Source organism: Poecilia latipinna, unplaced genomic scaffold (assembly GCF_001443285.1).
Source record: "Poecilia latipinna isolate Pla-1442-1.1 unplaced genomic scaffold, P_latipinna-1.0 Scaffold426, whole genome shotgun sequence".
Classification (NCBI taxonomy): domain Eukaryota; kingdom Metazoa; phylum Chordata; class Actinopteri; order Cyprinodontiformes; family Poeciliidae; genus Poecilia; species Poecilia latipinna.
In genome coordinates this window covers 301,349-326,075 of record NW_015113042.1, presented here as the reverse complement: position 1 = coordinate 326,075, position 24,727 = coordinate 301,349, and the positions used below count along the sequence as shown (strand labels likewise).

Sequence of the window (24,727 nt, the reverse complement as noted above, 5' to 3'; positions counted from 1 at the left end):
GGTGTTGTAAACACTGCGCAACCATTTCTCGTACTACTTTTGATTGTACTGATGAATATAGACTAATTTCATTTAACAGCTTGTTTTTATTCTCTATAGAAGAAACTTAAAACCTTTTTCAAAAAGAAAAGTCACCACCCTGGGCTGTCTTTGTCTAACTTATTTTTTTGTTTTTAAAAATTGGTCAATTTACATTTTGCTTTTTCACTCTTTGGCCTTTTTAATATTTGAGTTATGAAAATGACAGGTAAATGGAAAATAAAATGCAACTATGGTAACAGTTTCACATCATATATTTCTGTTTTTATTTTTCACACTCCCATTGTCAGATGGATGATTTCAGAAATGTTTATTGTACATATCTGTACTATATAAATATATATACTTTTCCATGCATGTCCAAGTGGAATACCATGAACACTTTAAAGTGCTGCAGTTTTAATTAAAGAAACTACATCATAAGGAAATTTGTGGGACTTTTTTTCTTTCACATTTTCCTCTTTTCTCCATTGTGATTTCTCCCAAATATTGAAGACCCTGCTGTTTATGTGGAGAAAAGTAATGGTGCATCTGAATTTCTGTTGAAGGACTTTCATGAAGTTTGAAAAGATTTCCTGTTTTTCATGTTTCAGACTTGCTGAGAGCACAACAATCATAGCTGCACTAAGGTTTGGATAGTTTACAGATTCCTTATAGATTCAACTGAACCTTTTTTGTTATGCCATTAAGTGGAAATTAGAGGCATAGTCAGAGGACATGCGGATCTGTATCTCCTGTTGTATCTGCTGTGTAGGTTCGTAGTAGCGTAGTGGTAACAACATAAAGTGACACAAGTGAGGAACTGAACCATCTTGAAATGATTTAACTTAAAGTTGTGTTACCTCATCCGCATAAACATCTTGGAAATACAAACGACAGACTTCCATAACCACTAATCTTCCAGCAGCCATTGGGCAGATTACACATTGGACAGGTTACTGGTCTAACACAGAGCTGCATGCTTTACTGGTCTAACAACCAACTGTGCATGTGTTGGGAAACCATGGATTTTCCTCCTTTAGTTATATAGTACCTTTCTCAGACAGCAGTCATAAATGCTTCACAAACAGTAAATGGGGAAAAAAAACAGCAAAGGCAAAAAACAAACAAACAAAAAACAAAACAAGAAGACACATTTAAGAAGTACATCATAACAACAGAATTGGCATGGCAGCCCACATACCAGTGTGGCAAGAATCCTTGAGTATGTAAAAAAGCTAAAGTATCACACATGTATTTAAGTAAGTGAGGCAAAGAAAAAAAAAAGTAAAAATTTGTCTTTTTTTAACCTCTATTAAACATGACAACTATACTCCAATTAATTTAACATTAATTGGAGTATAGGATTACATTTTTAAGATATCTATTTTATATTTCCTTTGTGAAAAGTTTATGTGCTGAACTTCTGGAAAAAATGTACCCTCATTCTGGTGTCATGCAGTTCTAGTGAGAGGCGTGCGTGTGCTTGTGTCAGTTCGCCGCTAGGGGGAGCAGCTCTAACAGTGCCCTGTCGCCTCGGATGCGGTGAAGCAACAACAGAGGCAGGCGGAGGTAACGTGACTACACGTTGCCGTTGGTGAGTCCCCCCCATTATGGCGGAAGGGCAAGCCGTGCGGATGGGCCGTCTCTCCCTCTCCGATGCTTGTTTTGTGTCTTGAGGGAGGGGTTTTATTTTTGTTTTTCAAAATCTCTTCGCGACGGCCAGATTTCTTCCCATATAGACTGTTCTCGTGGTTTTCGGCGAAGTCATGGCGGACCGCGGCGTGGATCTGTCCGCCCTGCCGAAGGAGGTTCGAGACCAGTTGGCGGAGTTGGACCTGGAGCTGTCTGAAGGTAAAGGAAGAGAGGGTTGGAGGTAGACGGAGGATGCTTTAAGTAATTTTTCGGATAGCATCGTGTGTCTCCTGCCTCTCCGTGTCTGCCGGCTTTAATTAAAACACCACTTCTTCTTCACCTGCTCTACTTTTCTCTATGGTAAATTGAATGGGAGCACACGGGAGGCGTTCAGGCTTAGCTGGTTTAGAGCTAATACAGGATGTAGGGACTACGAGCTAGCAGAGCATGACAAGCTGCATTGTGTCGGAGAAGACAGACTTTCTTCCATTTTTTTTTACCCCCTTTCTTCCTTAATGTCGTGAACCCAAACGTGACTTCAGACATGTTTGGCAAAAGCAATTCTCTTCCTTTGTGTATAAATGTCAAGGCCACAGCTCATTGTGTGTGGCTGTCTGACCTACTGGGATAGCTTCTGGGAAGGTCTGACTACCAGAGCTGGACTCTCTTGTCCCCTTGGCTCCTCATGGGTTTTTTTTTTTTTTGTCTAATTCTTCTTCACCTGTGACCACATGTTCGTTCAGTTGAACGTCACACAAGCCCCTGACAGGGTGTGTTCCTGCACAGGTTTCCGCTTCAGACAAGTTTTATTGCTGTGCAACTGTGACTCACACTGATTACTGTTGACATGTACTGACTACAGGCCTACAGTCATCATCTGCTGTGGTGTCACAGGAACAAAGAGACTGTTCGGAGTACTGGAACACGTATGTAGCTATATTGCCGTGTGCAGGACCTAATTCATCTGTGTAAACCTGCCATTATCAGAATTACAGGCTTATCCTCCTGTGCTGCTCATCTTTTCTCAATCTTGTGGTCAAATGACTGTACGGGCATTTTGCAATTTGTTCTCTAGTGGAAGTGAGTGGCTGATTTATCTGTTTATTTTGATATCGCTGGACATTATCTATTTATTTATCCATCCATCCAGTACATGGTTGAAGGGAGCCCTTCCCCCAGAGCAGCTGTGCAGCTTCCCTACAGAACCAATGACACACTGTCACACATCCCTGACAGAATCCCCTTTGCCCTGCTTCTCGTAACCGAGACTACACGGATCCAAATAAGTGCAGTCCTTCTGTGCAGCGGTCGTGTAAATCCTTCATAATCATGATTCTATATTGATTCCTAGCGGCGTGATAATTATATCGTTACTAATAGGGTATGTTCTTGTTGACAGTATCAGGGCATACTTTCAAAACCTCTAAAATGTTCTGTAATACCGTTATTACGGATAAAATCTGTGTAATAAAAGTTCTGAACTAAGTGGATTGAGAACAAGCCATTTGGTGCCCCTCCCCGCTGTGTTGCTACAAACCGCTGGTCAGCTGGCTGAAAAGGAAAGCAGTGTTTTTGTATTTTATTTATTTGAAAGAATACTGTGTTACTGCAAAACTGATATTCTTACTCAAGGTTGTACCGCGAGTGTTTGGTTCCTAATTACTAACATTTTAGATATTAGATGAGGGCTCTCAGTTCTCTAATATACGATCCAAAGCTCTTTTTCAGTAAACCATATAATTAACGGCTTACAAAGGGCATTGGTGCTTGTGTAAAAGATAATGACTCTTAAAAATAAAAAAAGAAAGAAATTTAGATTGTCTTACATCTTTGAGCTACTGATTCTGAAATCTTTAAACTTTTCCTTTCTGCGTTTGTGTCTAACGCTTCATAACCGTCCGAAATCCCATTCAAAGTTTAGAGACTTTCTGACCGACTTCTGGTCACTGACTTTGAACATCTCTGATCAGACGATAAACTTTTATTTGCTGACATTAACATGAAATAGTTTCTACTGACTGCGTAAACTGAAAATCAAACCGTCTTAAAAACAGGCCAAAACGAGCAGATCTTTGTCTTTAGTTTTCTGAGGATCTACAAATAGAGTAAAATTCCTCACGTTGTGGTAACAGAGATGTCGGTAAATAAAATCCAACAGAAAAGATGATTTTATTTTTGATATTATTCAGCAGTAAACGAGTAGCATTGTCCGACAGTTTATTCTTTTCATTTCAAAAAGTAGTCGGTGTAGAACCCACTGGTGATTACGTTTTATTTGTTAGTTATTAAAATCAACATGCCAGATTTGGTCATTTAAGATGTGCTTAACCTCCTATATTAGTATTTAGGGCAATTAGCACCATTAGCTTGGTTAACGTTGCTGCTCTGCCCAAACATTTTTCTTTTCTCTTGCTTCACTTTTGCACACTGATTCTGAAAATGGATGACGGTCGCCTTCTCACAATAACAGCTTCCGCACCGATGAGTTTGAGTGTCGTCAATGTGACACGTTGAGCACGGAGTGATCAGATTTGTGGCTTTTGAGCAGGTGATCACTGACCAGAGCCAGTCAGCCATAAAATTGTCTGATGATGGTCACCAGACAACAACAACAACAACAAAAAAACCCCACTTCTTTCTTTTTCTTTAGCGAAATACTTAATTCCTGTCTAATAATTGAGTATTACTGAGGTCCCTGACATTTTAGATAATTAAGAAGTTCCTAATTAACTCCCTCTCTATTGTCTTTATTCTGTAAATGCCGTCTGTATGTTTTCTGTAGCCTGGCTGTTTTGGTTTCAGTAGTCGTCTCATCTCTCTATTGGCTCAAGAGAAGAAACATCTGTCAGTTTTTTCCATTTGGCTTTGCTGTAGCTGCGTTTCACTGCCATCTTGTAGTCCCTGTTATGTGCAGAATATTGATATACACAAATGGCCGTTTTGATATGGATTTTTTTCTCCTAGAGAGTGAAAGCTGAAGCAGAGTTTTTAATCTGATCTACCACCATTTTAGTTTTTTTTTGTTTGTTTGTTTGTTTTACATTCATCCAGATACATAATGTGTAAAATCACGATGCTTTCGTTTAAGTGGATAGAGCTCGTGGTTTTGCAGCATCCGTTCTTAAAGCAAGCAATGAGCACACACACAAGAAGTGCAGTGGCTAAGGCAAAGGTGCTAAGCTTAATGCTTTAAGGCTGCAGCCCACAAACCCAATAAGAATGTTACACAATCTCTTCTTTATAAACGGCTCATGTCAACTAAAGACTCCGCGATCAAGGTCTTCCTGGACGATGCTGAGATCTGGTTTTCTTTCAGGTCTGAAATGCAGATTCCAATTTTGACACAATCCAATGTATGTTTCTAAGATTTCAGAGAGTCAAAAGGAAAATAAATGCAGAAAATGACAGAATTGTAAGATTATCTCTACGTCCATAAGCTATATTTGCTTTTTACCAAACTGAATGACATGCCGTTGGTTGATGGGGAGGGAAATATTAGTTTTGAAGCATTTTTTTCTTTTAGCAATTGTCAAGTTGACCACTGATCAGGTCAAACGATCAGATTCCAATCTGTGGTCGATTTATTCTCAGCTCGCTCTCTCTCCAGGGTCAGAGACAATTGTAGTAGTTTTGTGTATTATCTTTCTATTACACATCCGTCACTGCTGAGGGTGATGCTGGTCTATGTGCTGCAGAGCCGGCTGACCCATGAGGTTAATGTGTTTTCCATGTTCAGTACGGACACAGTGACTGCAGACCTGCAGGGATTCTGGTTTTAGATGTTTAGAAAAAATGATTCATTGACAATATGCAGCTGCAACACTAGATGATTAAAGTATATTATAGATGTCTGTAGTGACTGTTATTTTAATGATTAAGTTCTCTAAAGTAATGTTAATAATGTGAACATGTCTATTTTATCTGGTCAAAAATGTACATTATCTTTTTTTTTTTTTTGTTATGAATTTTTTATTTTTTTCTGCCTGGGACTCTGCAGTAAAAGTTAACAAGATGGTGCAATGAACCATGAAAGCACCAGGCCAGGGATGTGTGCTTTGGGCCAGATAAGCAAACAAGTCCACTTGCACCAATAATAACTTTGGCATACATAGAGAGTAAGCACAGCAGAGTGAGGAGATGTGGTCTGGACATCACAGGAGGTCTCTCAGCAAGTCTAACGGGGGTCTAGTTCTACAACAAACGAACCCGATAACTGCACTTAAAAAACCCTCAAAACAGTCCAGTTGATGCGTTAAATATGTGAAATATTTAAGCTTTTCTTGATCTGGAGGTATAGTTCTTACCTGGTTCTGGAAAAGAAGAGGGTTTATTTATTTCTTGTGTGTTTTTGTTTTTTTCATTTGTATAAATGATTTTCTGTGGGTTTTTTTTTTTTGTTTTTTTGTTTTTTCATGTCAGAAAACAAATGTCTGTAAGGAGAAGAGGAGCGACACGCATTACAGAACCGCTTTCTTTAACTCCTGTCAAACAAACGTTTCCCGGCAGGATTCACCAAACCGACCTGGCAGTATTGAAATGAAGACTCCGTCTCTGTGAAGTTGTTTCGAAACTGAAATTCTAAGTAATCGCAGCTGCACCGCTCTCTACCACGCACTGACCCTCACTGCTGTATTGTGAACCAAATCAAAACAAATAAGTGAACATGAGAGTGAACTCTTGGCACCTGATCGGTAATGTCACCTTCTGTTCATGTTGAATACATTTTTTAAAATATTATTTCAAATATTCAAATGAAAAATAAAACTAACTCATGGGTTTTGGTAAATGTTGCTGGTGGGTCTTCTTGAACCCAGCTCCATGTTCTGAGAGGAGTAATGTTATGAATCTCCAGTCTGTTTGCTCTTGAAGGTTCCAGCTTTACAGGCAAAACGCCGTCCCATTCATCAAGCTGCTTCTTTTTCTTTAAAATTTGTGGCCATTTTCACGTGTCAAACTTGTGACGCTTGCTTGTGGGGAAGTTTCCTGCTGAGACGTTTAACCTCGATGCTTGTCCAGTTAAACACGGCATTGTGGCTGCCACATGAGATATTTTCAAGTCTCTTCTTTGTGAACTTCTGCTCCTCATCACACGTTTGAAATTCAAGAGTTTGTTTCTGCTGCGTTATGAGAGTTCAGGTTCACTGTTGGTGTTTATATTTCTTAAAAATCCGTCTACGTGTCTAAATGTAGTGTGCTTATAAAATCGAACAATCGTCTCGACAAGCTACGGTTGCTTCACATTTGAGTCTTTGCAGTAATGTAGCTGCAAGTATGTCTTCATCCTGTTGTCTTTTATGGCTGGAAGCATGCTTCATGTCACTACCTGATGGGATTTTTCTTTTCTTTTTTTTTTTTTTTTTGGGTCCATTGCAAGCCTCCATCTGATCCAAGTGGAAATGCCTGTTCCATGCGTTGCTGGGATAAGAACACAGGCCTGCCAAAATGGCCTCCTAAAAAAACAGCTCAGCTTTGCTAGCCCCCTGTTGACTGTGGGGACACAATGAGAATCATTCAGCTGGACTCTGTTGCTCTGGCCAGAAGCTCTGCTGCCATTTAGGCAATTTTTTTTTTTTTTGTTGAACCCAGCCTTTTGTGTGCATGAAGGAATGAGCGGCCCCCGTACAAAGGGCACGGAGGGCAGAGCCTCTGATTATGACTGGAGAAGATGAGTTCTTCTGCTGCACATGAAGTGACCCGCATGCCAGGCTGACATCCACCGTCATCTGGAAAGTTTGTTGTGAAGAATTTAATGTTGCTGACCCAAGCAAGAAATTTTACACGCACATGTTTTCTGATTACCTTTCGTCTGTGGGTTGTCACCTGATGGTGCTTGTTGACAGGCTGCTGCAGAGTTTTAAAAGTCAAGCGTGGTGAGAGTGGGGTCAGCTCGTTTTTAGCTGCTCCAAAAAAAAATAAAGAGATTTTATTTTCCCACGATAAGTCGACGCACCATAACTAAGCGCTACCAGTGGAGTTTTCCTGCAGATTCTGTTATTGGAGAAGACGCTAAGCTATTGTTAGTTTCATGAGGTTTAGACTACACACTGCCTCCGGGACAGTGAGCTTTTACAAATAAGACGATGGAGAATATTTCAACATTAGTGGGAAAACCTGTTTTTGCTGAAGTTATATAGAATCGAGAAACTTCCAAATTGGAAGAAAAGCAGTTGAAGAAACTCATACTGATTTGATGTCTGAAGAAAGAGCGCACTTCTCATAAGTTTCTCAGGGGTTTGAAAGTGGAAAGGTTAGCTTTAGGAAAGCAGCATCTTAAAGAAGGGGGTATTTTGCTGCCAACGGTGATGATAGAGACACACTGAGAAACTAATTGATGACAGGTTTCGGACAATTACCTGATTAGTGTCCAATCAGTTGGGAACTGGTAAGCTGCGGCTGGTGGGTAGAGTAGTCGTCTTGTGATCGGAAGGTTGTAGGTTTGATTCCAGCTTCCTCCTGCCACATGTCAATGTGCCCTTGGGCAGGGCACTTAACCCCAAATTGCCAAAAATGACTGGAAAAGCACTACATAAGTTCAGTCCACTTAAATTTGATGTGCACACTGACTGCAACGCTGTTCAGTGGAAGTTGAAGAAAACTTGGTCTACTATTTTAGTATTTCTGGGCTGTGTGAAATGAAGTCAGCGCAAAAAGCTATTAAAAAGGAAGCTAAAAGCCCCTACGACACGTCAACACGACGTCTGTGGTGCATTTTAGCAATGGAAGAAAGTGGGACTTTCAGCAGATAACAGTAAGGCTCAACGTGTAGCTGCAAAATAGTTTCAAAAAACCTCTTAAACTTCTTGGTTGTGGAACAGGGTGTATTTAGAAATGTTGGTGATCTTTCAGAAGTCTTGGGGTTAAAGTACGAGTCTTTGTTCTCTAGATGACGCACATAAACGTCTTAAAATGTCTTCTTTCTGTTTTAACATGACAATAAAACTCCTCATTCTCTCGCAGTAGGTGTGATGTTGCTTCTGCTCCTAATTTGAATAGTTAATGACTGTCCGTGGCAAGGACTCTTGAAAAATACGCTGAGTCCTGTTCAATTATCTTCTAAAGTTGTTGCTCTGAAGCTAAAATCTAATCAGTCTGCTAAAATTGGTACCAGTTTCTCAGAGCTTTATAATAACCAGAGCTGAAAAATAGGCCACAGTACTCTGATCAGTGAATCTTCTTAGTCAAGTTTACACTTATTTGGAAAATGCTTTAAAACCACAAAAAGACACAGTGACTTTGTTTTCCCACTGACAAAAGCGCAAGTTAAAATTTTTCCAGTTTTAGGTCAGTTAAGACCTATTTGCTAAACGGCAGAATAATAATTTCTTTTAAAACAGTTTGCATATCCTTAGACAATGCTTTTTTTCCCTCTGTGCTCTACCTTTAGACAGTTGTGAAAGGCCCAATTATGATTTTAGGCCTTTGTGACTTCTAATAGGTCATGTAACATTAAGTTAAATTAAGACACACCTGCTGATGTGTTTTAAAGGCAACGCCTCAAACACACCGCTCACATGTGTGACGACACGGGAGAAAAAAAACAACAACAATCTGCCAAGGTATCAGGAAGAGAACGGTCTGGTTGATCCATGGGAACAGTTCTTAAATGTCTGAAACTAGGGCTACGTTCATCTGCTCACACAACTGTATAAACACAAGGACTATAAAAATGTAGAAAATGGGCTCGGTGTCTCAGTGATAAACGTGTTTTGTTTCAAAATCTGTGAACAATAAACAAAAGGCCTCACGAAGATACTTGCTGAAGCAGGTAAAACGTTTTTATCCACAGTGAAAGAAGTCCTGCACCTACATTTGCTGAAAGATCACTCGGAGAGGAAGAAGCCAATACTCTTAAAAAGCAGCCTAAAAAGACAGATCACACTGTTCTAATTCAGTCCAGTGCAAAGACCTCAGTTATTTACGGCAAGAGGTGGGTACAGGAACCACAAATGTTTTTCACGTCAGCGTCACTTTAAGATATTTTTATTAGAGTATAAATAAAAGTTACCAAAAAAAAAAAAAAAACCCTCTTGTAAGATGCTAATCAAGTACAAAGTACTTCATTGTACAGGTTAATTTATCTTAATCTTTGAATAGAATAGAAGAGAAATGACCTGTTATTTTCTAAGTGGAGAAGTTCAACCAGCAGTGAAGTGACAGGCAAGCAGAAGCATGTAGCGTCGCACAGAGGAAAATATATAAAACCAGAAAGTAAGAAAAGGAACTCAACAGAGAAGGCAAACATACAACAAGAGAAGAGTGAGGAAAGATGTGATCATACGGATAAAATGTAGAATTACGTTACTTTAGATGATGATCCTAAAAGAGAAACTTTAGTCTGATTTACTGTGACTTTGTGTTCAGACCTGGTTTGTGGAGCCGCTGCTTGTTTTCATCTGATCCGCTTGTGGAGGACGGCTGTCCTCACGACTGCCACTTGATTTATTTTGAGGCCCTCGCTCTGATGCAGCAGAAAGTAGGGTGCGTGCCATTGTGTATTAGGGAAAGGCTCAGCAGAGCATGACGGCACCGATATGGACCCGGTTCACATCGGCCATGTATTTTCTTGACCTTACCTGCCAGTGGCAGCGAATCGGACAAAACCTGACGACAGGCGGGTTTTCATTAGACAGAGAGCCTCCTTCTGAGACAGACTGGAGCCAGAAGATCTCGCTACTTCCTAAAACTTAAGTGTGTGTGACGAGGTTTTACATGTTGAAGTTTAGCACCGTCGCAGCAAAAGAGGAACTTGAGTCATACAGAGACTGAGATATCTTCACAGCTTTTGGTTTGCAGTCTGATGCAGCAAGATTTTCTGCTGTCAAGTTCAAACTTCATGTGTTTCGTTATGCCAAACATATTTATTTACATGAAACAATAATTGTACACCAGACAAGAAACCTGTACACTTAACAAATGCAGAAAATTAGACAGTGTTTGCGATGAGGCGCTTTTATAATGAAAACAGAGAGCCTAACGTACCAAACAGATCGGTGGAAACGAGGCATTACAGTTCGCCGACTGATTATCTGAGACAGTTTTTCGATCAAACTGAAGTCTCTCACAGTTATAAGGAAAAACTGCGGTAAACCAAAACGCCTCAACATGAGGATTTTGTAACAGTATGATTACGAAGACGTATGCAGAGCAATAAAAAAAAAAAGTTATTGATGTGTGCTGCTTGGAACTTGGAGCATTTCCCCATTATTTCACTCTGCAGGTGAGTGTTGAATTGTTTCTTATCGGTCTCTGTTTTCACCTGCAGGTATCCTGATAGATGTTGTAAGTTTGTGCCTCTGTTGGGTTTGAGCGAACTGCTACGTGGGTCTGAGTAAAGCAAGTAAATAAATAAATGGGTTTCCTTGAAGCTTGGTAGGCAGAGCCTTTGGGGCTGGCAGATGGCTGGGTACCCTTGGCAGGAGCCTTTTGTTATGTATATTTGTGCATTTACAGTATGTTTGCACATGCGAGTGTGTGTCCATCTGACATGATGCTGGTTCTGTGAATAGTTAATGATAGCTGCAGTCCCTTTTCGATCTCCAGGCCATTGGTAGGGGTGAATTATTCACACGCGCTTGTTAAATACGAGGACACACTCACAGAGGGCGGGTGGTGTGTGACTTTTCGATGTTCCCCAAGTCGAGGCATGCAGGAAAGCTCTCCATCTTTTTAATATTCACTAGACAATGTATTGACGCTCCCTTATTAGCTCTTTGATACTTTCTGTTGTGTGATGTCATTTTTTACAGACGCTGAACTTGTTGAGCTGGCTCACGTGGGAGATCTATCAGGGCTGGTTATTACGACAAAATACAATCAGAAAGTTTCAGTAATGAACAGTTTTGTCTTATTTTGTATATAATTCTGTATTAATATTGTAGAAGTTCAACAAGACGTGATTTTTTTTTACACCGTTTTAAGTTCTACATATTATTGCTGCATCAGACAACTCAGATTATGTTGTAAATTATTCTGATGATTAATAGCTTTATCAGGTAAGACTGCATTTTTCATTTAAGCTTTTTTATGCAATTTTGGAACTGCATTAAATAATTATTTCTCTAAGGAGGAAAATAAAGATTTTATTACCTAAAATTCAATAACATGGTATTTCTTTAGTGTATGCTTGATCATTTGTAGCAAATGATCAAGCATGCATATATTTTCTTTTACAGTTTTTTCTTAATTACGTCTCTAATGTCATTCTTTTGGCCTTTTTTGAGTCTGTATACTCGTGTTTAAGATAACTCAATTAGTTGATGATTATTCCAATAATCAATTCTTCAATTGATCCGATGAATTGTTCCAGCCCTACTAAATACAAGGGTTGGGCTTTTTTTTAATATACTGTTTTATAAACTGTGTTACTTTCCACCTAAATAGACTTGGCATCTAATTTGTGCTATTTTCCTGACCGATCAACAATCTATCATTAGATTATAGGCCCAGCACACAAATATTTTATTTTTATAGAACAAAGTGATCTTCATGAATAAATAAACAATCAAAAAAACAACTTATTACTGTTGTCATGTTACACAACCAGAGATCAACCTGACAGTAGATTGACCTAATCAGGTCTTGAGCAGAGAGTCACAGACATAATAAGTTATTACTCAGCTTCAGGATTAATGCTTTTGTATGCTGAGAAAGTCTGAAATGGTTCTTGGAAGTCATGAAAAGCTGAAGTGCTCTGATGAGGGACTTGAGCTCCGAAGCATCCATTCTCCACTAAGTGTTCTCCAAGCCCGACCAGCTTTGACCCGAGGCTCACGTTACATTACCACTGATGGGATATCTGGCTGACTTCTGTGTCACAAGTCAAAGTTTCCAAGGAAGGACACATTTACAGCTCAGACATGTCTCGTACCCTGCGTCGTCGTAGGTCCATGACTCACTGCTTTTAGGCGTGTCCTCGTCTCCGGGGCATCGCCGTCGAGCACGGAGTGAAAGAACCTGTTTTAGGCTCACGAGTTTTGGAGGTAGAGGTAAATGGTGACTCATGACAGGGAAGAACGAGCGCGGATATTTGAGGCATCAGACCCAAACTCTGGGCTTGCACAACATTCACCGGCTTTCGCCATATTTCGCCAGCGTCTGATCCGTATCTCTTTGGCCCGGGACGTAAACAAAGAAAGCGTGGTTGTTAATTCACGTCAAGGTAGTGCATTAAGCAGCAGTTCTCCAATCTATTAGTGTCTATAGCTCCTGTCCAGCGGGGGCCACATGACTGCTAAAGCTCAAGAATGCCCTTGTGAATATAAATAGACCTTCACGGCAAGACGGATTTGCTTTCATGCCCGAGGAGGAGAAATGAAGCTTTTTATTTGACACAAAAGCTTCAACCTGATTGTGCTGAAAATCGGGCTTTCTAAAGTCTGAAGGAGCCCAGTGTGATCGTGTGTCGTTCTTGCTGAAAGCATTTCATGGTTAGTGGAAGGCAATCGTTGGTAAATGCGCCTTTCACTGACGGATGGATGGTTGATTGCTGCTGTGTAAATGTATGTATGCACTAGAGCTGCACTGCTCAGAATTTTGTGGCCATTATTTGTTTGTTTTCTCAAGCTTTGACCTGCTGAAACCTTCGGTAGTCTGATATCCTGTTTGAGGATTGTGTTAAATGAAAGGCATTTTTTTGAAGAAAGTGGATTGCGTTTAATCACCTCTAGTCCCTCTAACCTCACTTAGAGTTATGAATCAGTAAAAGACGTATGTTTGCTATAAATGTTGACATATACATTGGAGTCCTGCATATATGTTCTGTGGAATGTAACAATAAATTCTTGATGGAAAATCTGTCTATTCACGGATTTTTAATATTTTTTAGTAGAACATAAAACTCTTGCTTCTTGGTGGTTTGGATAAGTCACGTAGCAAAAGATTTTTGCAGATTAGACTTTGTGAGGGGAGTGTGCTTTGGTTTGTGTGTTGTGTTATTGTGCAGGAGGAGGGTCAAGGACCACCACTGGTTAAAACCTTGTGTGTGCGAGGACTGAGGCAAACGTGGAGGATTGTGGCAAATGACGCAAGTTTTACTTGCGTGGGGTCGGTTGGACCCCATTTGTGAACACAAGGGTTAAAATACCTCATCTTGACAGAAGCTGCTCTTCTATGGCCAGCAGTCAGACTGTCAAACTCCTGAGAAACTTGTTATAAACCTGCTAATTTTCTGAGTGTCAGACCAGTTCATGCGATTGTTTTCCTTTTCTGCTAGGTTTAACTTTTATATCTTCATGTTAGCAAATTAGGGCAAATTCAAAGTATCGCCACCTCTCTGTTAAAATATTTAGCAAATTATTTTCAGAGATAGTTAAAAGCTTGTCTATGAAAAAGATAAACCGGGGACATTTATCTAGTTTTTTATCTCTATGTTTTATTAGTTTTACCGTAATGTAGCCGTTAAAACTCTGCTCATAAAAGCCCTGGATAAATGTGACGGTCATAAATCCCGTCACTGACTGACACGCTGACTCTGTCTCCCACATGGCCTCCTCAGCCGATCATCAGGCCTTTTAAGTGGGTGTGAGGAACATGAGGCATTTTCTCAGCAGTGGCCCAGTTTCTATATATGAAAAGTGAGGCCCGGGTCACAGAAAGAGCTGATATGGAAACACAGATCACGGGTCAAGCAGTGCTGTTAATGCACCAGCAAACTTTCAAAAAGGTCAGCTACTTTCTTTGTCAACTGCTCATCTGGCTGGTTTTAAATTCTTTTTATTTATGTTTTTTTGCTTGGCTTTTGGACGTTTGCCTTCCCTTTTAAATAGTCCCTTCCTAAATCTGCGTCGAGCCCGGAGACTTATCAAACATTCCCAGTGCTTAGAAATCCTCAGGAAACCCCTTCAATGAGCTGATGTGTATCTTGGCCTTTCAGACCACATTGTGCTGGAGCTTGGCTTGCAGTTGTAGACTCCCTTCAGTCGAGTCCCCAGAGAAACAGGTAAAAACAAAGCACAAACAAAGTCAAACATGAGAGAGACCGAAAGGGCGGGGCTTCGGTTTAATTCCTGGAGTTTTTATGCAAATCTATTAGTTGTTTTTTAGTAAATGCATCAAGTCGGCAATTGAATTCCTTTGGCAGAGTTCGCTGCTGTTCCTCTTAAAGTGGGTCTTACTCATTTCCTGGAGATGAGCTAAAATTGATTGTTTATCTGCGTGCCCGTAGACTGTGTTGTTACAACCCTGACATGCATTTCGTGATGGATTGTGTTAGCAACTTGCCTCAACGAGTAGCGCCATAATATCAGTGCACATTATTTTTTCACACCCTTACTTCAGTGGCAGGGCCAAACTCCGAAGGAGGGTTGTGTCGTGCCTGAAATACACCCACAGGCACTGACGAGACTCTGGCAGTTATGCAGTTATTAAAATGACTTGGCTCCACCGCCATGGCGGAACAGTCGTCTGAATTTAAAAGCACAAGAAGATCAATTGAATCCTCGTCTTGGCTCGGCATGGGGAAAAAAGAAAGAAAAAAGAACACGATAATGCGTGATATCATTTTCTCTGGCAGAATATGTTTGGTCTCGGTTTCAACACCTCAGCCCTTACCAGACCACCCAGTCACAGACCGGCTGCTCCCATGCATGGTCAGTCGTTGGGGCATGGTGCTCAAAGCTACATTACAAGTTTCATGGTTCGTGTTTAGTCAGAGTACTTTCAGTTATGTACAGTCATGTCTGTAGCTGTAGTTAAAATCATCTGACATTAGACAGTGACTTGACTTTTCATGTACAGTTGACTATGTGCGTGTCCGCTGACCTAAGCTTCTTCGGGTATCTTTACCGCAAAACACTCCGATGGCTTCCAGTGTCTATGGACTTCCTAAAATATTTTATTATGCTTTCCATATGTTTATAATGTGTGCCCTCTGAGTGACCTTTTAGAGTGGGAACATCTGTAGCTGTAATAGGTTGGGGCAGGCATTTTTATTTATTTATTTTTAATATTTGTGCTGCACGCAACAAAAAAACATTCGTCATTTTTAGACGATGTGATTTTAAATGATTTTTAGATTTGAATACCAGCCTATGAAGACACCTTCACCTCCATGTTGTTTTTCTGATTTTTCTATTTAGTCCTTTATTTTTCCGCACATTTCTTTGACATTACGCTTTTATAGCCATAAATTGCATGCGGCTTATGGTTCCCACACGGATGACAGGCTGTTTAATGAGTGTTAGTGGTGGTGGATGGGTTGAGGTCAGCAATGAGCTGACCATGAGCTGTCTGCAGAGGGTACATGTAGGCTTTAAGGTTTGCAGTGTCAGCTTTAGACTCGGTACTTAAGTGTTTCTCATACAGGCTAGTCATGGCCAGTTATGACTTATTAAATTGATTTAGTGAGTCAGCTGCCAGGGTAACATGATTCCTTTCACATTAGTGCCCACTTTCAACTCAAAAGCAATTAGGCACAATGAAGGAGCATCATTTATCCGTAGCATGTTAAAGTTAATCCAGAAATATGTAGTTTTATGTGCACTTGCAGTCTACGTTTGTGTCTGTATCAGCAGAAAACCACTGGAAGGTTCCAGTTGACAGATGGGGCTCGGTGATCCTTGGGTCATGTTCGCCACATTATTCTGACCTCTGTTTGGTTCCAATACTGCTGTGCTGAAATCTGAAGCCTCTTAATTCACATTCAGCACTCAATGCTATGTGGTTACTTGGCAATGCTGAAATACTGGTTTGTTGAGCACTTTGGATGCAAGTGTGTCTAAATAAAACACTAGATAGAATTATGGCAGCATATATTGATTTTTTTTTTTTTTTTGGACTTTAATAGTTGTGTTATACCTTGGTGGCACAGCTTGACATCTTTATTGATCTTCTACACAAGAAGTCTTTATGTTTTGCCGCTTTTTTTCATTCATCAAATACTTGAAACTCCTTGTATTGATTGAGTAAATAATAGTTTTTAGTTCTGGTTCATTTGCAAAGCAAAGGGAGAGGAAAGAAAAGGAAAGGAAAGGAAATACCTCGGAGACCCGACTTCTTTCGAGTCAAAACGTTGTCTTAACTGTAGTTTTGGGTCATGTGGTCGGTCACAGCACCAAGGCTACTGGACATTCCCCGTTGCTCACAAAAAAAGATGATTTTTTTTTTTCTCTCCAGGGAAACAATTTTGATTGTGAAAAACAGTTGCTTCTTTATTTACTGGTGTCTCTGTGAAATGATTAAGGTTGGGATCTTGTTTTGGTTGATCTTTTGGGTGATCATCCAAGAATAATAGACAATGTTAGACTCATAGACGGTGTATGCTGAATGTCTTTGTTTGAAAATGATTTATTCCTTAATGGAAGAAGACATACTTGTTTGAATTTGGACTGGTGTCAGTGGGTGAGAGGCGGGACAGGACAGGTCATACCAGAAACTAATTGAAGCATCTTTTTTTTTTTTTTTCACGATTTTTAGAAGCTACAGCAGTCTGGGGAAGTTTAATGCTAATATTTTGTAAATTAACTTATATAGCACCTTACCAGTCATTTTGACCACTCGTCACACTCACCCATTTATACACCAATACTTTTGACCAGAGGCACATCGATTGACATCAAAGCTGGAATCGAACCTACAACCTTCCGATCGCGAGAGGACTACTCTACCCACAGAGCCACAGTCGCCCCACTCAAAATGTCAAAAATAGTATAAAAACTCCAGGGAGCATCTGATTGTGAGAAAAGTACAGAACTTTGAAATGGTATAGAAAGTCTGCTAAAAGGACAAACTCGTGTTTGCTAAATCCCTGTGGGAGTCACGTCGTGCCTTAGGGCAGAAGGAAACCTCCGACTGCTCACAGCCGACTTCGACGCTGACGTCAGCTGACTGATTGTGTTTGATCTTCTTATCGCTTTTCAACAAGCTTAATTTATCTGTATAAAACAGTTCACCGCTCTAATGGCTGAACAACCTGTTTGTTATTGTTTCCAGACAAAGCGACCTACATTGGAGTTAAAGTAGCGTAACAATACATGCAGTACAGTCGCATTAAGGGACAAATGAAACGGATGATATAGCTCCTGAGATTGGTCACTTAGTGGAGAGAAACCGCCTTCACTTTTTTTTTTTTTTTTCTCATGTAACAGTTCTTTAAGCGTTCCCGTGTCGTTATAATTTACTGCACTCTCTCAAACTGATGTCAGATCAGCCAGTAATAAATAGATCTAATGGAGGAAGTCTGCACTCAACAGAAAGTTAATGCGGTAAAAAGTTTGGAAACGACATTAATTTTCTTTCTTTGCCAACACCAGCTTTCAGGATGCTGTCAGTCGAGTCTCAGTGAGCCACAGCTGCCCAGAAAGGTTGCGCATACTTCTGAGTGGATCTAATCTCATTTTTTATTTTTTTTTATTTTCGCAGAACACAATTGAGCTCAAGTGTTTATGTCCCGTACAGGAAAGTGGGATTTTTTACAGTATAAAACAATTAGGTGCTCTCCTCTGGCAGGGTGTTTACGTACACGCAGGTGTGTCTGTTCAGGTTTTTTTTTTTTTTTTCCTTTTGTGGTTAACATTTACAGAGTTGAGGAAATTCTGCATTTTGCAGGCTTTGATGTCACTAGAGTCGAATGCTGTGTATTTCCCACCATCTGTTTGTACCGCCAGCGGCCCTTTAGCACAGTTTTGTTTTGCCGTTTTCACTGTTACTCGTCACACCCTATGCTACGTCTTTTCATGCTGCCTGCAACCTATTTGGAGCCGTGTGACAAGTTGTATAATGACAAGTGTTAAACATCCTTGGAAGTTTAAAAAAAAAAATAAAAAATTAAAATAAACTTTTTACTACTTTTAAAACTAGTTCAGTCACAAGTTCTAACTCAAGCAGCTGTTAAATATGTTCGATTGTGATGTGCTGCCGTTTTAGAAATGCGTATTTTTCTATTTACCCACTGAAAGAGAAATCCCTATTGTTTTCTGCATCATTCATCACTGTGATTAATGGCTCTTCACTGTATTTTTGCCACTGCAACTTGTCAGTGATCTGTCGAAACCTCCCTCGGAGCAACCGAAGTCGAACGCGGTCCAGTCTCGGACGGAAAGTTTGCCAGGGGAACTGAAACTCCCCCAGTTCTGTTCTCAGATGGCCGGCAGATTTCCACAGCCGTCCAGAGATTACTTCATCCTCCCTGTCTGAATGAAAACCCCCACATGAACTTGTCCGTTCCCAGATGAATTGTTGGCTGGGGTTTGGAGTTGAAAATGGAGGACATGGGGGTGGGAAGTCTATGAACAACTGTTTGAATCATCGTTCAGATATGGACGTCACCACCCACCGCCCCCCTCCGCCCCCCCAGCCTTCCTCTGAGGAAAAACAGTGATGGTTTTAAAGCTGGGGTTTAACTAAGAAAACGTCTTTACTCTGAAAACTATAAACCCTGGGCTGTGCCTTTGCAGAAGTGTTTATACGTTTTCAACCCCTCCCCTCCCCACATTGTATCAGGTCATTGGGATTTTTATGTGAACAGCAGAAACTAGTGTATAATTATGAAGTGCACAATAAAAAGATGTCTGGTTTTTAATTTTAGGAAAATACATTTGAAATGTGTGACCTTAGTTACTCGTACACCCCTCGATAAATCCAGTCCAAACATTTGTCTTAGCAGTTCAAATGTTCGTAACGTCTCCTCTGTTTAAATCCAGCTGTTCTGTGAAAACTTGAGAGGTTTCTTAGAGAGAGTTAGTGAGAAAACAACAAAGAGAAAACCTTTAGTGGGGTTCATACTCTATAAACCTGGCTTTTTGGAAAAATGGAAAGAAGAAACCAATTGTTGATGAGCTAAAATGTGATGTGAACGAAATGAAAGGTTTTTTTTTGCCTACATTTAAAGGGCAGTGTGTGGAGGAGAACTTATTCTGCACATCAATCTGACACACCATGAAACATGAAGGCGGCTTTATGCTGTGGGCGTGTTTCCTCCAGTAGTTAATGTAGGGCAGGGTTAGAGAAGGGTTGAAGGTTCACCTTCCAGCTGGACACAGACTGAATATGTACAACCAGAGCTGCAGTGGGACATTTTAGGTAAAAGCATATTCATGTTTTAGAAATGGCTCAGTTAAAGTCCAGATCCAAATACCAATAAAGGCTCTGCTTGAGCTATTTTTTCTAGAAAAAAAAAATGGTTAAAATGTCAGACTATATAAAATACCCCAAAAGTCCTGTTAATTTAATATTTGCAAAAGGTGGTGAACGACATTGTTTCCTAGGAGTTTCCTTGGAATTCCAATGCACACCGCACATTTCAGATTTCATTAGTAAAAAAAACCCCAAAAACATTTCAAACCATTTATTGGTTCCACTATCGATTTACAACTTTGCGTTTGTTGGATAAAATTCCAGTAATACTGCTTATAGTTTGTGATTGTAGCTTGTGGAAAAAAAAAAAAAAAAAAAAAAGCTCCAGGGATATGAAATGTGTTCATTTTTTTAGCCACTGTAAAACCAAAACACAAGGTTACATAATGCACCAAAAAAATGTGAATGAACGCAGTTGTAGATCCTGTTGCTCATCAGAGAAATGCTCTTTAATGTATAACCAGTCACTGTAAATATTTTCTAGCTACTTGCATATCCTTTGACTAATGACCAGGTGTCATTAAATGTCCTTTGTGTCAGGTTCAGTCATTTGCATTTCCTGTTAAGTGCTGTTTAGCCATGTTCTCAGCACAGCCTGCCCATTGTTTTTGCGTTTCTGCTCAGAGTCTCTATAAATAAGATCCTGTGGGTGACGTTAGTTCCTCCTCTCTCAGCCCTGTGTTTATCTGTGTATTTATATGTAAATGTGCATTCTGCGGCTGTTTGCACGATTCGTCTCTCTTTTATTTTCGCGCGCGCGCACACACACACACACACACACACACACACACACACACACACACACACATCTCTTGGCTTTTTGTCATGTTGTGGCAGAAGGTGTTATTGGTGTTTAGCGTCCGTCTCTCCTGTGTAACAGTCCATAAATACAAACACCTCCGAGGAAGCAGAGGTGTTGCTGCAGGGCAGCGGGCTGCTAGGAGCTTCGCAGGGTTTAAAAACAGTCCAGCGCTGAACTGTAATATATTAATATTCTGATCCATGTCACGTAAGATGTACGGATGACATTTGTTTTTCTTAGAAAAGCCTCACGCTACAGTGGACGACGGCGATCTAAAAACGAGTCTTATTTTTCACGAAGTGAAAGGGAGCCTCCGTTTATTACTCATTCATAATCCAGGCAGTCGGTTCTGTTAAAGGTTGCAGTGTGTGTTCGTGTGGCGCTATGTGGTGCAAGACACCTGTCAGATGAATGCGTGTGTGTGTGCGTGTGTGTGTGCAGACAGCGGAACTGATTCAGTGAAGCAAGAGGAAATTGTGGGTGGCAGTCATGTCACTTGCTAATCTGCCCGCTTTTAATTACACAGCGCTCTGGGTCGGGGGGTGGGGGTGGGGGGGGGATAAATGCTTATATACGTAAATAAAGGGAAACGTATAGACATGTATTAATGGTAATCAAAAATTCCCAAATCGCATTTGATCTTCTCCAGTAGGGAAAAAAAACCCGAATAATCCAATGTAGCATCAGTAAGTGTATAGAGCTAGTCAGAAATTGAATTATAGCACAACATGGGCATGAATCTTATTATTTTTAGGCTTTGAAATGACATATAAGAACATTTTTTTTCTTCAGTATCATAAAATGACATGACGAGGAAAATACAAAATCTACAATGAAAACATTGGGTTTAAATTTGTAATTGGCTTTTTTTTTGTTCCCTCCGAACCTACATATGTTGAAAACTAATAATTATATTTTTCAGCATGTGTTGAAAAATATGTCTACAGTCAGAACAAAGACTGAAGGTTTTTGACCCCCAAAGAAGAGAAGTTCCAAACTTCTTCTCATTTTTACATTTGTTAAAAAAAAAAAAAAAGGTAAACATTTAAAAAGCAGAATGTTTCATCTTTCAAAGTGTTTTTGTTTTGTCCTCTTTTATTAATCACCTAGTGGGATGGTGAAAGCTTTTACTCAACAAATGTATCCTTTCAAGGAAGCCCTTGTGTTTTAGGAAGCATTTTTAAACAAAGTCCAGGTTGTAACGGTCCAGCTCTCATATGTCATAACGGGCAGAACAGTCTGTCATCAGATACCCCCACGTTATTGAAAGTGTGCTAGATTCCCTTACCAACATTCAGATCTTTTTTTTTTTTCCCTTCACTTTTGAGTAGGAAAGACAGACACCCATGATACTACATGAGACGACTTCATGTAGTATCAACATCCTTAACAGACGAGTTCAAAACTTATGACTCAGTGCCTTCGTGTTAATTTCACATGAATGTGAGAGTGCTGGAGGGCTAGTCAGCTGATTTCTAATGCATCGCTCCCACATCAGTCTTCTGCTCTCTAATGTGCTTTGCTACCATTGATCTGATTTGTGTATATGTGGAGAAAGTGAGCGTCAACTTTCCATTCCAGACTCTCTTGTCTGCTTTTTTTCTTTTTTCTTTTCAGGATATTGGGTCACGTTAGAGGGGCTGCTGGCTGTGAACCGGATCGGGGCGGAAAAAACCCACCAAATCTTTTCTGCAAATTATCACTGTTTCTCAAATGAAACATGTTTCTCAAATGTTTCATTTGAGAAACATTTTGAAAATACTTTATGTATTGGTAATAAATAGTTCTGTACATACATGCAGTGATTTGTAACTCATTGTTTTCTACAATGCTAAATCGCTAAATTAATTTAAAGTCATGTTTTATTGGGGGAGGGGTTATGTTATTGTTTGAGACATTGCTGCACAAAGTAAGGGAAATATGCAACACTGCTTGCCTGTATTGGTTGACGGCAAAAATAAACCACTGATGGTAAGAGATCTATTCACGTACTGTGGAAAAAAATCCATCTCAGCAACAAGGATTTAGGGAAAAGTTGCCAACATCTGTTGTTTGGGTGTTGAAACAACTTGTTGTTTCTTCTTGATTTCATAAACCTCTTGTGAAGTCATATATAAAAAGTTTTAAGACTTTTTACACTCCATTATACTGCAGTTTGTCCCCAAAGACATTTGCTTGCTTACACTTCTTGCAGTCCAGGTTGTTCTTTGCGATGTGCATATTGTGTGCAGCAATAATGAGGTAATGATTAATAATTGATACGTCGAAAAGCTCCAATAGATGTCCTAAGTGCACAAAGGGGCGTTTATGTAAATCTTTCCTCCTAGCACCTGTTTGACTTTATGACCATCACTGCTCCCAAAAAACTGAATAAATTAACATCCCTGCCGCTATTTGCACAGTTTTTATATCTCTGTCAAAAGTATTTAGTGTTTCAAATATCATACTTGGCTTACCTGAGTATGCCGTTTTTATTAACTCTGTTTTTCTTATGTTGTAAATTTGCCCTTACCATACAGTCTTTTACTTCATATTTTTGTTGATATAGTTTAACTTGAGATGCTCATCAGATATGGGTTAATATTGGTGTTAAAAGCCGATGTTTGTTTCCATCATGTTGCCGTTTGTGTTTTCTGGCACAGGAAGTGAAGGGTTTGGCCATGTTGTATTTGTTTGGGCATGCGGCAGTGAAGCAGTGCAGGATTGTGGGGTGTTTACCTAAAGCAGAGCAGCAAAGTCAGGAGTCAAAAGGCTAGGAAAATAGTATTGGCAACTATCAGTTATTGACCGTAATGGCAATATCAATATCTGGCATCAGTCCAGATTTGTACTGTTCCAGTGCTGATTGAGTCTCCAGAAATATTGATCCAAATTAGTGACGGATATTGATCACTGGGTTTATAAAAAAAAAAAAAAAAAAAACCTTTCATTCCTGAAATGGTTTTAGCTAGTTTTGTTTGTTGGTGTAACTGGGATTGATGCTGCGTCTCTCCCCTCTGTGGCCTTGTATGGTCAGCTGTGAGCGGATCAGCCCTCTTTCTGAGCTGGCCTCAGGTCAGAGGTCAGTAGCTGCAGTTGAAAAGAGGAGCCAGAGGTCACTGCTGCGCCGCCTCATATGAGCTCAGAAAGCGTCACTGCACTGATCAGACATTTTTGAAGCCAGTTTGGCAGATAGATCGGTAGATGCAGGTACCAATCCGCTGGATTCGGTATTAAGTGGTTTTCTTGTGATCTGGTCGGGGGAAAAAACGGTTTTCATTAAATGCATCGAAACTAGACTAGACTTCTGCCATATTTTTTATCTTTAATTACAACATCAACAAGCATATACCTTAATTCACTTTGTTGAGCTTTAATGCATGAAATAATCTTGTTCTTTCATTTTTGCAGGAAAAAGAAAAAACTAACCTGTACTGAGAGAATATTTCCCATATGTCATAGTACTTATGAAGAGGAAAATTAGGAATCTCTGTTGGCCAGGAAAAGCCTATTAACACATTTCCAGTTCATTATCTGGTCATTACATATGTGTAACTGAGAAATGTGACCCTCCACTACTAGTTTGGCTGGAAATGTTAAGCAGAGTCAGGCTGACATACTGACACACATCTGACACAGAAAAGCCTTGTACGCCACCATCCTTTTGCCCTGCGTCAGCATTCATTCCTCTTGGTTTGTTGCACCTTTAACCTGTACCAGCTGCGTACACGCACTCCGGTTTTGCTGCAGCTCAGGGGGGTGTGGGGGATTAGTTGGCCACCGAACGGGCTCTCTTGGCCAGTTGGCCGTCACCGTCAGCTCGGTGCTTTTCCAATCAGCACATTCCTCGTTCTCCAGACAGGCACAGGGAGACGGTTTTTTGGCAGCGCGCTCACTGGGTGGGGTAATGTTCATATCCTGTCCCCTGACCTCAGATTACACACACGCACAGTTACTGTACTGTTTTGCTTGTTCTCGCACTCGAAACACCACATTCTTACTCTTAACGCGCACAGCTTTTTCCTTCTGTTCGGAATCAGCTGTTACAGTCAGTCTTTCAGCCCAGAGTCCTTCAGTTTCCTTTCCGCTCGCCGTCAGCTGCAGAGCCAGTGCCAATCCGTGCCTGTTGTTGTGCCCCACCAACAAAGACTCTCTTCTGTCAGCGTTAATGACTGTCCTCCCCCCCCCCCCCCCCCGCCCCCGCCCCCCCCCCAGCCCCTCCTT

At 40.3% G+C, this 24,727-nt stretch overlaps 1 protein-coding gene across 4 annotated transcripts in view; it reads left to right on the top strand.

Moving 5' to 3' along the window:
• Positions 1-1,598: 1,598 nt before the first annotated feature.
• Positions 1,599-24,727, top strand: part of dip2ba (disco-interacting protein 2 homolog Ba) — a 48,862-nt gene continuing 25,733 nt past the window's right edge. For 3 of the 4 annotated variants that reach the window (XM_015038035.1, XM_015038034.1, XM_015038037.1), the window contains exon 1: positions 1,599-1,872. In XM_015038035.1, the coding sequence (XP_014893521.1) occupies positions 1,788-1,872 (85 nt within the window). In that variant the 5' untranslated portion in view covers positions 1,599-1,787. The remainder of the gene's footprint in view (positions 1,873-24,727) is intronic. The other variant, XM_015038036.1, reaches the window with a different exon arrangement.